The following is a 14,533-nucleotide window of genomic DNA, read 5'->3' on the forward strand; positions in this document are numbered from 1 at the left end:
ACTGGTTTTAACGTCGGTTCTGCGATAACAAAAGTGCGCGATTTAGCGCACAAATCCACAGTGGAGGCCTCGTTTCGTGACTTTGTTACGCTTACAGTGTAAATAAAGCATTCTGGTAATGAAAGGAAATGTATATTTTACCTTTCTAAAAATGTTTACACGTATTTTTAATCAGCCCACGAAAGGTTACCAGAACTCTTTAAAGCTTTATATTTATATGAATTCAGTCAAGTTAAAATAATAATGAAATATTGACACAACCATAAAATAGAATCGAATAAAGCTCGATTTTTTTTAAAAAAGTATTCTCAAGTAGTCGGGATTTTTTTCTTTATTTTTTTCAGCTTCTTATAAAATGATATGTATTACGTTTTTATTGAATAACGATTTGAATCTCCCAACTTAAAGACATTCACTCTAATTCCACCTTAAACACTAAACCCACTACGGGGGACGGTCTCTCTCCCTCTTTCTCCCTCCAGTGGCGAAACCTTTCACTAAACCTGTGTTGTGTGTGTTTATTCAGTTGCCGTGTTATTCAGGAATGGGTGAAATGAGAAGAGCCACCGCTTTGGGGTCGCTTTGTGCACTTTTTCTGTTGACTTTGTGTTTTGCACAAGACACTCTTTGGCACTAAACGGACTTTCTGTCGACGTCAGCTTCAGCAGGACGTTTTCAAGTGAGTAAGCAATTTTCAGTCGTTTGTTTACAACGTCATTAGCGCGAAATATTAAATTAAGTGAGACGCTCATTTCAAATGTTGTGTTACTTCTCTACAAATATATAAGTTACATTGATAACTTATAAGAGAGACAGGTGACTAAATGTTCACCCCACTGGAGCAGTAGCTGTGGGCAAACACTTCTGTCCCACCAAATACTTTCCATGAATGCCCCCTTTAGTGTAGTGGCATGCCCAGAAATAGTTTGCGTGATAGCGACTTTTAAAAAAAGACGAGTAACAAGCTCCATTTAGACTACATGTAAATTAGCATAGTTTTAAGAACACTTCCTAAAATGCCGCAGAGTTTTAATTTCATAAATATGCATTTCTGCTCCTGATCCCTGAGTAAGGGGTGAAAAAATGTTGAGCAACACAGAGGACAAACCTAGCTGCAGATTATTTAAAGCTTACAGTCTTATGCTGCAGTGCTGGACGAAATCAACCTGCAGTTTTCAGGTTTGGTTCTGGGCTTGTTGATTTCACAAATGTTTATAGAATATCGCATTTGTTCTGACTTGAATCAAATCCATTACGTCCGACACCAAATGTTCTGCTGTAACTTCTTTTTCTGTATTTCCTTTATGTGGAGTTGTGAGATATGACTTCAGAAAATAAAGATTCAGACACCATGCCGGACCCCCTGCTCATCCAGGAGAGTGGGGAAGTGTACAGAAACCCCACTGAAGTGCAGATGAGTCAGATCGTGCTGCCCTGTCATGCCAATCACTGTGGGGAGCTGAGTGTTGGACAGCTGCTGAAGTGGATGGACTCCACAGCCTGTTTATCTGGTAGGAAAGGATCAGGAAAACTCTCACATGTACAGTTTAATCGGAGATTCTCTTCTCCGATGCGCCTCATTCCAAATGGAGATTAAAGCTGCAAATAAAGGCTAAATGATTGCATTAAAATTCTTATGAGCTTTCTGTAACTCTGCTTCTGGCAAGTCGCTCATTAACTCAAACATTTGAATGCAACTGCAACCTTGAATACAGACCATGGTAGCACCATTAACCATCCACCATCATTTCAACTGAAATATTGTAGGTGGAAGTAATGGGCATGAGTTAGAGTCTGATCATTGAATTTTTTAAACGTGTTTGATGCTGTTTGTTTTGTAATCGCTGTCACACCCACTATAATCTTCAGTCATGTTACGTGAATGCTCATATCACAGTGCTGATTACCTTCACTTTATGGAGCAGGGATATTTGCAAAAATACTCACAGGTTTCAGTGTATCACGAAAAATTGAAACTCGGGGACTCATAAATTCTGCTCTTACATAGAAGTCTGAGGGCCACTGCTGCAAAACGCTCTGTCACCCTTAGTGCTGCAGGCCCTTATCACGTGACCTCAGGGATCTGCTGGTGATGTATGGGTGTAAAAGCTCTGCTTGTCCATGCAGAGCTTTTACAGTCAAAACCAGATTGTTAAAGTGGACTCTGAAATTAGAAATGGTGTGACATGTTAGTACTTAGAAGACTTTGACGCTTTGCAGCAGCTTTCTGAACAGCCTGCAAATGTTCCAAGGAAGTTTTGTTAAAAAAAATTGACAAATTAATTACAATAATCCAGACGTGATGAGATAAAAGCCCGAATAACAATCTCCAGTCGTGCCAAATGTTTGATCTGGCAAAGTGTTTATGCCGGATGCCGTATGACGCTACCCCAAAGGGATCTGCACCTCTTTCCAGGATTGAACTAGGGAGCTTTTATTTGTTAGGAAAATGTGTAAACCACTACACTGTGGAGCCACTCAATAAGCCACTCTCCTTATAAAATTTAGTATTTTGCACATATGCTTTCTGCTGCACTGCTTAAGTTTTTTGTGTAATCTCTGATCTTCCAGCTGAGAGACATGCAGGTTGCTCCTGTATCACTGCATCGGTGGATGACATTCATTTTGAACACACCATAGGGTAAGGTATTAATCTTAGTACTGACTGCCAAGGTTTAATTCAAACTGAGACTGCAGAGACAACACGTTGCATGCAGTGCCAGGAGAGGAGAGAAAAAAGGGTCATTTTGGGATAAAGTGTCAACTTGAACTCAACTTTTAGTAAAGTTTGAAGGACAAATGCTACTAAACAAGAAAGACAGTTTTATGGTTACAAATCATTAGTTATGATATTCTCCATAAATCTTAATTTAATTTTTTTAATCGTTAAAAAAATAAGAGGTGACTCATGAAAATATAGTAAACATTTCTTTCCAATTGCAGATAGCAAGTGTCATGGCCAAACATGCCTTGCTGTTGACTGAAAATTATGTCTCATAGCATAAAGGTTTCAGAGTATGTGCAGTACAAATACTTCTCCTTGTTGATAGTAAAGAATGGCGTCTGTGTCTGTCTCCTCCAGGGTAGGAAAGGTTGTTAATATCATCGCAAAGGTCAACAGAGCCTTTACGTCCAGTATGGAGGTTAGCGGGTGGCACTCTGTGCTTTTGGGATATTTAAACTTTTTATTTTTTTAGGGAAGGAATATAATGACGTTAGTGATTTGTTTCATCTCAGGTGGGCATTTTAGTGACTTGCGAGGACCTTTACACTGACAGGCAGTGGAAGGTTTGCCACGCCTTTGCCACCTTTGTTGCCAGAAGGACAGAAGCTGGGAAGGTAAAGAGCGCAGATCAAAATATGGGCAGAGGGGCATTTTAATAAATTTGATTTAACATCTCTGGCTTTTTTTTTTTAAATTAGTTTTTTGTTGTGTCCTCACAGGTACAGCTGAAGCAGGTGATTGCTCACACACAAATGGAGCAGATGGAGTACAGCCTGGCAGCAGAGCGGAGGAGGATGAGGCTTATCCACGCTGAGATTATCACAGACCTACTGAGCAGCAGCACAGCTCAGCTGGGTACAGACATAAGTCTTTATAGCACACGGCACTTTAAAAACAGATTCATTAAATGTCCTTGTTTTTGTGCACTCATCAGGAGAATGCCAGGAGTATCAGGATGCTGTGGCAGCTGAGCGGACACGTGTTGAGAGTGTAGAGCTGGTGCTTCCGCCCCATGCCAACCACCAAGTCAGCACTTTTGGGGGCCAGATTATGGCCTGGATGGAAAATGTGGCTACAATTGCAGCAAGGTATGCACAAAGCTTTTCTATTTGTATACATGTAATTTTTTTCAAACAGCAAAAACATTTGTTAGATTACTAAGAGTTGGATAAGAGCTACGCTCATTGGCCACTTTATTGAGAACACCTACTGTAAGAATGGTCCAAAAACAACAAGATATCACGTGAGCTTTAGTTCCCTGGATGAAAATCCACGGTTACTCTACCTGAGTGTTGATGCTGTGTGCCCATCTTCTGCTTACTGCTTTCAGCAGGATAACGTGGCACTGAGCATTACAGTGAGTTCACTGGACTCAAGTGGGATCCACAGTAACCAGATTTCAATCCAACAGAGCACCTTTGGGATGTGGTGAAAGGGTAGATTTGCATCATGGATGTGCAGATGCTATCATGTCAATATCGACCAAAATCTACAAAGTTTGAAGGCAGCTCTCAGGGCAAAAGGCAATCCAACCTGGTACAATGAAGGTGTACCTAACAAAGTGGCCAGTGAGTGTGTATTATTGTCATGTGTGTTTGGTGGAAGCTAGCGGCACTACCACACGTATCGATATTCTCATCTAATTGCTGGAAAAAAGGAGATTGAGTTTCCAAAAGAGAAACTGTTTATTTGTAATGAGGCCAAACAAACCCAATCAAAACACTGTTTTTCTTTTTCCTTATATTTCGATGCAGTCGCCTGTGTAACGCTCATCCAACCCTGAGGTCCATAGACATGTTCCATTTTCGTGGCCCGTCTCACATCGGCGACCGACTGGTACTGAAAGCTATTGTTAACAATGCCTTCAAGCACAGGTGAAGCGACACATTATGACAAATATTTCAGAAAATAAAACAATTCATTAAATATTTAACCTTCTAATTTGTGATTATAACACTTAGAGCGCTGTTTGCTGGATGCATATGTTTTCTTTAACCCACATTCCTGCGCACACTAGCATGGAGGTGGGAGTTTGTGCTGAGGCCTACCAGGGTGGAGAACCTCTGCGCCACATAAATAGTGCCTTTATGACCTTTGAGGTGCTGGACAGTGACAGGAAACCATGCACGCTGCCACGGATACGACCTGAGCCTGTGGTAAGTTATCCGAGTGACTTATTTCTATATTTTTAGAGGCCCTTAGATGAAGGGTGAACTGAAAATAAACTTTTTTTAACATAGTGTACACAGTATACATATTAAGAATTTCAGTCTTAGATCATCTCTTGTTTTACAGGATGGAAAAAGACGCTTTCAAGAAGCTATTGCCAGAAAGAAGATTCGCCTTGATAGGTAAATATCTTCTATCAGGAGGAGCTATTTTTGTGTCATCTTATTTTCTGTCATATTTACGTTGGTAAAGTTATGGTTCCTCACATTTTGAAAAAGGCCAAAATGAGGCCGGTGTACGTGCAGATAATTTCAATGAGCCAAAATCTCAGGCTTTAGAGTACTTTAAAGACTCACATATTTTCAGTTTTTGTCAGCAAAGGAAGGCAGGTTTACTCTGAGCTCCGTTTGATGTCTCTGAGAGTAGATATCTCCAGAATCATCATTCCAGTCCACAGCTCTGCACATTGGATCGAAACCTTCAGTTTTTGAGGGCCAACGAATCAGATGCATGTTGGCTTAGCAGGAAGTGAGCTAAAATGGCTTGTTTTCAACTGAGGTGGCTGCACAAAGGCCCAGCACAGAATAACTACGAATGATTTTTGTACAATGCAAAGCTACCCTTCTACAGTAGAGTAGAACAGCTCCCTTTTAAAACAATTAGGGTTGTTTTCTGTTTATGTGTCAGAGTAACGATTGTTGTTTATTGCAGATTGTTTTGTTGACAGCGTACAGGTTAGGCTATTTAATGCTTTGCAATAAATAAATAACCAATATTTCTAAAAGAGTCACAATGAATCTATTCCCTTAGTAAATTAGTTAAATTACATTTTGAACCTTTTAAATTGTGTTTGTATGCAAACATGTTGTTAATCATGATGCATTATAAAGCAGTGGAACTGAAACGGTCTCATCACTGGATTTACTTTTTGGTCATATGACCGAATCCATTGTTTACAAGAGTTTGCAGGCGCTAATGACTTGGCAGACCAATGCATCACGGCTGAGCAGACTTTACCGCAGACTCGAGCAGGCATAATGAGTTCATTGTTCAACTCTAAACAGTGCAATCTTTATTCCTCTGTTTGATAACATGATGTGTTGGGTCATTGCTTGAGTAAAAGTGCTTGTGTTTTTGGTCTTTCTGTAGTGCCCTGAGCTACAGAACATCATTGCTATACTTCATGTTTACAGGAAATATATCATCTCCTGCAAGCAAACTGAAGTGCCCTTGTCTGTTCCCTGGGATCCAAGTAACCAGGTGTTTGTTTGGTTTTTTAAATTTTTATCTAATTTAATTTTTGTTTTGTTAACAGAGACACTCAGAGCTGGATAATGCTACTGTATACAAAGTAACGCTTTATATTTTCAGATGTACCTGAGCTACAACAATGTCTCAGCGCTGAAATTAATGGACAACAGGAACAACTGGGTGTTGGCTTCGGAGAAAAATAAGGTCACAAATGTTTGCATATCTGTTCAGGGTATAGCTCATTGGATTTTCCAGCATTTTGCACAGTTATAGTGAGGTGCTCAAAATATGGGTCATAGTGTTTTATGTAGATTCTTTAATATTGCAGAATAGGTCAAGAAAACTATGTTAGCATAAGTCATTCCAGGAGCATGTATAATCACCAGTTAGGTACCAGAAATTAATCCTATTTACAGACACTGAACCTGCCTCCTCTTTGTGGATGTCTTTAATTCATAGGTCAGATTGTACACACTGGAGGAAAACCAAATGCTGTGTTTCAAGGTGGAGATGAACGTCAGAGTCTCGGCAGAGCAGACGTTCCATCTACTGTCAGACCTGAGGAGGAGAATGGAGTGGGACCGGCATTATGAGTCAGTACTTAGACACATTTGGTATTTAGCAGCATCATCTGAGTTCAGATCCTTTTACTGAGGAGAAAAGTTACTGTCAGTTTAACTATAGAGTGTTAGATACCACAATGAGGTACTGAAAGCTTGTGCTCAGAACAATAAATGTTCTGAGAAACGACCCCCCCCCCCATAACTCATAATGGTATAGTCCACTGACAATTCCCCAAGTAATTTATTTCACAAAAATGAACTGAAGCCAAAGGATGTGTGAAACATTTTTCTTTACTTCTACCACTTGACAGAAAAACACATTTTGTGTGATTGGACCACTCAAGGCTGATATGGTTTTTGGGACAGCCACATCTTGTAATGAGTGTTTCTGGAGACAGGAGGTCTGTGCAAAGTGGAAATTATTATAAATCACCAAATTTAACTAGTTTCCAGCAGGTTTGGTTTGATATTTATTTCTGACAGAATTTTCTGATTTCACATCCTCCGCTGACAGGTACTCGGTTGCCACCTCTGCCACGCTATTTAAATAAATCTTGGAAATCCCCCTGACCAGGAGGGTAATGTTAGATACAGTATTATTCCCATATATTTCCAGCACATAGGCAGTGTGGCTGTATGGAAGATAATCGTAGTTTATTGGACAGACTGTTTAATGCATTGCTAATGCATCTTTTAAACAAATACAGTAAACAACGTGGCTGACAGACTGTTACGTTTACATGTAATCTCTCAATGTCGTTCCATTATGGGGCAAAAACACATGCAGCTCTTTATTGCAGTAGAATGAAAACGAACCCACTTATATTCACTGGATATTCAAAATAAACTCAGTGACATAACCGGATTGTTTAATGTGACATAATGCTCAATAATCTAAAAGCTCTAAACATCCACATCACTGGGTTTCAACTGCAGAGAGTGTGAGGTGATCAACCAGGCAGATGAGGAGGACACCATCTATCGCGTAGCTACACCCTCTGTCACTAAAGGGGGAAAGGGGAAGGACTTCATCTTGCTGGCATCTAGACGGAAGCCCTGTGATTCCAGGTGCGTTGATATGACCTTGCTTGCGTCACGTGATAATTTCGCACAAAACTCTGTGTGGGTTAAAATGTCTTGATGCTCAATCATCCAGGTGAGGAAATCCCACTCCCTGCTTCATGTTTGCATTTTCATAAGTTCTCATGACGCTCTCTGCCTTTGTCCATCTCAGAGATCCGTATCTGATCGCTCTACGTTCAGTCACTTTGCCCACTCACCCGCCCACGGAAGAGTACACGAGGGGAGAGGTGCTCTGTGCTGGCTTCACAATCTGGGAAGAGTCCAGTTCTGTTACCAAGGTTAGCCAAATGAGAGGGGCACAAACACAACCTGTAGTTGCTGGGCTGCATTTTTATGCTGTAGCTTTAAACAAGTCACCGCTCCAAAACTAAAGCAAAAAATGGAAAGGGTTAATTATCAGTCACACGCTGTGATTGCTGTATTTCAGATCACCTACTACAACCAGGCCACACCAGGTGTCCTCCCCTACATTTCCACAGACATTGCGGGCCTCTCCTCAAGCTTTTACAGCGCCTTTTCGGCCTGCAGCCAATTCCTGCTGGCCAACAAGGATAGCTTGGCTGCTCTGCCGCCCTCTGTGCTGTGACACCAGTATTACCACAGTCTACTGAGACAAGAAGAAGAATCAGGAGGAAAGAACAGGATCAGCCCTCTTTGTTCGTCCCATTTCTTGTAAAGGTGCTCACAAAAGCCAGTAAAGTCCAACGTTAACTTTGAAACGCTGGGATTATAAAAGGCATTGGATTTGTAGAAGCTTCTACTTGTTTGCACCAGTAATAATGGTGCAGTAACGGTACACTATATTTTCAATGTTGGATTTGAATCCTCTTAGAGCCTAAACCTTCTGTGCAATATTAATTTATAGATTAATGGATCTGTTTTTGGTACGTAGTTTTAAATATTTAACAGAATCTCATTGTTTATCTTTAGACAGCCATGTTTTTATTGGCACTGCCAGTTGTTACGAAAAAAAGAAAAATTGAAATGTTCAGTTTTCTTTGTGTATTTTGTATCACCTCGAATAAAGTCTGAACTGTTGATTAAACCTTCGATTGATGCAGCTAATATGTACATTTCATGTGTAATGATGCTGTATATTTTTTCTAGTCCACAATGTATAGTTTTGCACAAATGTAATTGAACTGATTGTATCATATGTGGACGCTTGATGGTCAAAAATCTTAAATCATGATTGAACTGAAACAATAAACTTAAAATTGTGCTTATTTGAACTATTTTATTGTTGCTCACTTCCCACTGGATTCTTGACCATTCTTAAATGAACAGAAAGAAAATCAGAGGAAACAATAACTCACAGTATTCCACTGTAAGCTTCTAGTGTTGTAACAGCTGCACGAGGCCAGCAAAGTAGAATAAAAAGGCGTCTGTGAACAATCTGATCTGGCAGGAGTCGGTTATGCTGTTTTCCAGGTATTTTGCTTGAGGCACAATCATTCAGTTATGCTCATGCTAAATAAAGGGTTGAACACAAGGATAAAAAAAAGACAATCTGCATATAAAAGGGTGTAGTCTGAACTGTAGAATTTCAGCAAATTTGAACTGTAACAGACTCAAACAAGACTGAATTTCAGTAAAACAAATGATGCAAAGATTCCTGGATTATTATCTTATTACAGCTCAAAACTATCTGCTCTGCAGGGCACTGAAACTTGACATTTGATGTCCTTGTTTCAGATTGGGGAGATACCAGCATTGTTGCTGTGTAACAGTAGAAATGCAGCATAGCTCTAACCTGTATCCGGAGCCTTTATGCCTCCATCAGCTCCTCACACATCACTTGGAGCAAGCATGGATCCTCTGGATGAATCTCTTCTCCTACAGACTGGCGTAACAACATGTTGGATCTCATGTCAGCGTTTCTGGATGAAGGATGTGAAGTTTCCTGAGTGCACAGTATTCAACCAAAGCATCTCCTCAGATCACTGAGGAGTTGCTGTTACGATTATACATACAGATATATCCATAGTATATGTTCCTTTTTATTATAATTATTTTTGCTATTAATTAATCTATAATTTTGTAGAGTAATATGTAGCAGTAATCTTTGTTTATCTTTTAAGAGACCATGATAATCGGTCCTTTAGTTTTCCTTTAGCCTAATGCCAAGGCCTTTTTTGCCAACCAGTCTAAATTTACACTTATGTTATCTTGGAGATACAGGACTCCATTTGTTTAATGTTAAAGCAACTCAGCAGGAATGCAGCTTGTAGGGTCAGTGTTCAGGGCAGCAGGCTATCACTCAGGCCAGAAATAGGTGCTTAGTATCGATCCTGGTACTGTTGTGATTTTGAGTGAGTAGAAACAACTGAAAACAACTTAATGTAACCGGTGTGTTCCTGCGTTGAGTCTGACAGTGAAAGGTAAAAAGAAAGTAAGTAACTCTCCCGCTCCAGCTCTTATAACCAAGTGTAAACAGTTGGGGCGAGAATTAGCATAAACCACTACAACTTCCAAGCTAACAAGACGTATCTGTTCACGCTAGCATTAGCAGTGCCTATACACATACGCGGCACTCGAGTACGACATATTCACAGCATCTAGTAAAGACAGGCGTAATGATGACAACAATGAACTAAAACACACGCTCGTTGAATGGATTTACTGTACTTACTCGAGGGCTCCGACTTCCTCCTCCCATTGGATAGCGCAACGAGCCATGTGACCAAACCCGGAAGTAAGAGACTGTCATTCCGTGGTGGAATATATATGAGAAATACTTCATTCTAGTTTCTATATTTAATTTGTATCAGAAACGAAAGTATGAGCCACGACTGTACAAGGAGGCTTCAAACTGCTACAAGAAAAAAACTCAGAAAGTTTAACTCTCTGCGTGGTGAGATTAAATGTCAATGATCTGACTCAATGTGCCTTGAAGTTTAGTCAAAGTAGCTATGAATGTTTTTTTCCTGTTTACCTGAAGGTCGAGAGGTGCAGCCTGGTGAGTTTTGGGATGTAGTGGTTGTGACTGCTGTGGACGGGAGTCAGAGAAAAGCGTATGAGCTGCAAATCAGCGAGAAAGTTGACAGAAAAGAGCTTCCTGTTGGAGTTCACTACAAAGTTTTCTCAGATCCTCCTGGACCGAAAATAGGTGAGCTAGTACTACCTTATCATCATCATCATCATCATCATCATCATCATCATCATCATCAGTATCAGTAGTAGTAGTTAGCGAAATGCATCACCTTTTTTACTGCATGGATAGAGCCTTATAAATAGCATGTCACATATACACATCAGTGACTGTACAGATTAAACATTTTACAGTTTTACAACTGTTTACGTTCACTGCCGCCATCTTGGATTGTTAACTCGGTGCAGGGCAGTCTGGAGACAAATATGTGCCAATACTGGGTCACACTTATGGGGCCTCCCAGTGGCACCTGGAAATCAGCAGTAGGTGACAATCATCATCCCATGTACCAGAAATTTTAATTGGTTGCTCAGCGCATGATGTTAGCGTGACATATAGTTAGTGGGTATTCTACATCAGCGGTCCCCAACCATTTTTGTGCCACGGACCAGTTTATGTCCTACAATATTTTCACGGACCAGCCTTTAAGGTGCTGATAAATGCAACAAAATAAAACCAGTGCAAAAAAAAAGATTTATTCATAACACACAAAATAATGATAAAAACCCAGAAAACCATAAATTTCGCACCCGAGCCTCAACTCTCGCGGCCCGGTGCCAGTCCATGGACCAGGGATTGGGGACCGCTGATCTACATCACGACCTAGTGGGCATAAGCGTTCAGAAGCTAAATGACACAACACCTAGTTAGCATCCACATGACCATGTGACACTGCTCAGTCAGGGCAGACCAGAGCTTTAACTCAGCTTGAACGCAGCATGGCTCAGGATGCTTGGACGTGCGCTAGGGTACAAGGGCCCTCTTATTACTGCTTGCAGCTTTAGTTATTATTATTATTGTTGTTATTATTACTCCTTGTCTTTTCAAGGGAATGGGGGCTCCACTCTGTACGCACTGCAGCAACTAAATGACATTTATGGAAAGTCTCTGGGCAGACTGAGAGTAATCCTGATTCATGCAGGTATTTCTTATTTTTCATTCTTAAATGTGAAAAATGATCTCCTCCTCCTCCTCCTTCTTCTTCTTTGTCTTCTTTTGGCTTCTCACTTTACATTTTCAGTATGGTTCTACTTGTTTACTCCAGTATGAGCTGCAGTAACTGTCAGCATATTTCACTTCTACACAAAATCCAAAACACAGAATGGCAATATTACCAAGTCACCTAATAAAATATCTGTTATGCATTTCCACCCATATTTATGATTATATGAGTTTGAAGTTAGGGCCTTCAAATGAAAGTGTTTGGTCTGATTGTTCCACTGTAAATTACAGTAATGCTCACGTATTTTATAAAATGCAACATACTTTATTTAATTAATTCTCAATCTCACCTTTAAATCGCCTCCTTCTTCCAGGGGGGTTCAGTCAGCGTTTGCCCAGTGCCAGCGCTCTGGGAAAGATCTTCATGGCTGTGCCTTTGGGTGACCCCATCTTTCAGATGCTGGAGCTCAAACTAGCCATGTATGTGGATTTCCCATCACAAATGAAGCCTGGTGTTTTAGTGACCTGTGCAGATGACATAGAGCTCTACAGTATAGCAGAGGAGGAGAGTGTTAAGTTTGATAAACCTGGCTTTACAGCTTTAGCCCACCCCTCCCTGCTCTCAGTAGGAACCACCCACGGCGTTTTTGTGTTGGATCCACAAGAAAAATCTTCGTACTCAGAAATGGAGAATGCTTCCTGCCTGCACTTCCTGCACAAGCCAAGCATTGATAAGATGCGAGGAAGTGGAGCTGTGTGTAAGCAGCAGAGTGGATTGTTTACTGATTCTGAGTTTATCTACACAGACAGTACCTATTATGTGGACTTTGATACTGCAAAGTCTCTTCTTAATGTGCTGACAGAGTTGGGGCCATTGAGCTGTGAGATAGATGCATACGGGGACTTTCTTCAAGCACTGGGCTCTAAGGCCACAATAGAATACACCAACAACACTGCTAATGTCACCAAAGAGGAGAGCAGTCTGGTGGAAATCCGCCAGAAGATCTTCCACCTTCTGAAAGGGACTCCTCTGAATGTCATTCTTCTCAACAACTCCAAGTTTTATCACATTGGAACCACCTCAGAATACCTCTTTCACCTCACTGAGCACACAGCTCTGAGGGACGAGCTGGGTCTCCTGTCGTCTGCCTTCAGTGTGCCCGTGAATGAAAACCCTGAGGGCTCCTCTGGCTGCTGCATTATGTACAGTGTCCTCAATGCGAGTTGCTCTGTGGGTGCTGGATCAGTGGTGGAGTACTCCAGACTGGGAGCAGGAGTGTCTGTGGGTAAAGGCTCCATCATCAGCAGCTGCTGGGTCAGTCCAGGCCTGTCAGTGCCCGATGAAGCCTTCATGCACTCCCTTTGTGTGAACCACCACGACCAAACCAGCTTTGTTACTGTCTTCTTTGGGATTAATGACAATCTCAAGTACACTGTGGGCACTCCTGCATATATGGAAGAGCTAAAGTTTTTTGGGTTCACCCTGGAAAAGTGTCTGTCCATGTGGGGGATGGAGAAGGAAGTCCTGAGGTTCTCTGGTGATGCATCCAACTGTAATTTGTGGAACGCGTGTTTGTTTCCAGTTTGCTCTGACCAGCAAAGCTCTTTCTTAACATCTCTCAACATGCTGCAGGCCATCCAGAGTGCTTCTACAAGCCCCCTACCCAAAGACACAAAGCTAATGTCGATGCAGGAGTGTTTACAATCTAAGAACCTGGAGGAGATGTTGGAGCTCAGGAAGGGACTATATAAGGACATCATAAAGGGGAGATTGAGCAGCTAAAATGACGATGTTTATGCATATTTAGTTCATATGTAAAGTTTAATTATGTCTGTATGAGTTTGGGTGATGATTCAATGGTTAATTGTTTTGTTTTTGTTGTTTGTTTAAACAATCTGCAATACAAGCTTTTTATAAACATGGGGAGGGGTCCATCCAATTTAATTTGGTAAAACTTTACTTTTTTTTTCCTTCCCCCCTCTGGACAATACCAATATCACCTGAACTTTTACCCCTTGCGAGCCTACCAGGAACGATCCTTGAAGCTCTTTTCTGAACTGAACAATTTCTGTCATATTTCAGGCCTATAGAACAAAATAACTGTGTTTGCATCAGAAGTTCATGAAGGTCATCTCTACCCATGCATCTACCCTTGGGAAAAAGACAGAATGTCTTCTAATGGTCATCAAACCACATCTTTATTGATATATAACCAGGTGTCAAAACTGTTCATTAGAGGTACAGGGAGGGTTGTCTTTATGAGGAAAAGGGTTAGAAGGACACGATCAGGACAGTAAAACCAAAGGCGAACTTCAGCCTTCTGTAAAACTTGATTAAAATGAGACAAATGTGAAATAAAGGACAAAAACAAACCTGAAAGAGTGCTGTTGCTTTTCTCTCAGTTCAAAGGTGTCTGATTATTCTCTTTTGACCTCTGGCATCAAAGAGGCATTTTCACCCAGAGAACTGCAGCTTACTGTTTCTCATTCAGACCATTCTCTGTTAATCACAGAGATGGTTGTGTGGGAAAATCCCAGCTAATCAGCTGTTTCTGAAATACTCAGACCTGCTTGACTGGCACCAACAACCATGCCACCTTCCAGTACTTAAATCACCTTTCTTCCCCATTTTGATGCTCAGTTTGAACT

The 14,533-nt window shown here is 40.9% G+C and overlaps 2 protein-coding genes and 1 long non-coding RNA gene across 4 annotated transcripts; 2 read left to right on the forward strand and 1 right to left on the reverse strand.

Annotated features, from left to right (window-relative positions):
* The first annotated feature begins 409 nt into the window (after positions 1-409).
* On the forward strand, positions 410-9,023 carry acot11b (acyl-CoA thioesterase 11b). Its single transcript, XM_086283719.1, has 16 exons — positions 410-679; positions 1,313-1,511; positions 2,572-2,641; positions 3,083-3,143; positions 3,238-3,339; positions 3,445-3,580; positions 3,660-3,813; positions 4,480-4,599; positions 4,743-4,881; positions 5,021-5,076; positions 6,088-6,154; positions 6,266-6,349; positions 6,605-6,738; positions 7,645-7,776; positions 7,943-8,069; positions 8,219-9,023. Exons 2-16 carry the CDS (start codon positions 1,322-1,324, stop codon positions 8,375-8,377), a joined length of 1,731 nt encoding a protein of 576 aa, XP_086139845.1. The 5' UTR covers positions 410-679; positions 1,313-1,321; the 3' UTR covers positions 8,378-9,023.
* LOC147300945 (uncharacterized) lies at positions 4,431-10,748 on the reverse strand. Its single transcript, XR_015127235.1, has 3 exons — positions 10,424-10,748; positions 9,545-9,671; positions 4,431-6,703 (listed from the first exon to the last, which is right to left on the reverse strand). It is a non-coding gene; the product is annotated as an uncharacterized LOC147300945 (long non-coding RNA).
* Positions 10,373-14,242, forward strand: fpgt (fucose-1-phosphate guanylyltransferase). 2 transcript variants are annotated; one of them, XM_086283717.1, is made up of 4 exons: positions 10,373-10,486; positions 10,733-10,900; positions 11,772-11,864; positions 12,259-14,242. In XM_086283717.1, the coding sequence occupies exons 1-4, from the start codon at positions 10,405-10,407 to the stop codon at positions 13,665-13,667; spliced, it is 1,752 nt and encodes a 583-aa protein (XP_086139843.1). In that variant the 5' UTR covers positions 10,373-10,404; the 3' UTR covers positions 13,668-14,242. The 2 variants fall into 2 exon arrangements, with proteins under 2 accessions (XP_086139843.1, XP_086139844.1); XM_086283718.1 differs by having other exon boundaries at positions 10,466-10,645.
* The last annotated feature ends 291 nt before the right edge of the window (positions 14,243-14,533 follow it).

This window comes from Aulonocara sp. 'chitande type north' Nkhata Bay, linkage group LG23, assembly GCF_057382095.1.
Source record: "Aulonocara sp. 'chitande type north' Nkhata Bay isolate Kocher_YH1m ecotype deep benthic linkage group LG23, A_spYH_male_GT1.1, whole genome shotgun sequence".
Classification (NCBI taxonomy): Eukaryota; Metazoa; Chordata; class Actinopteri; order Cichliformes; family Cichlidae; genus Aulonocara; species Aulonocara sp. 'chitande type north' Nkhata Bay.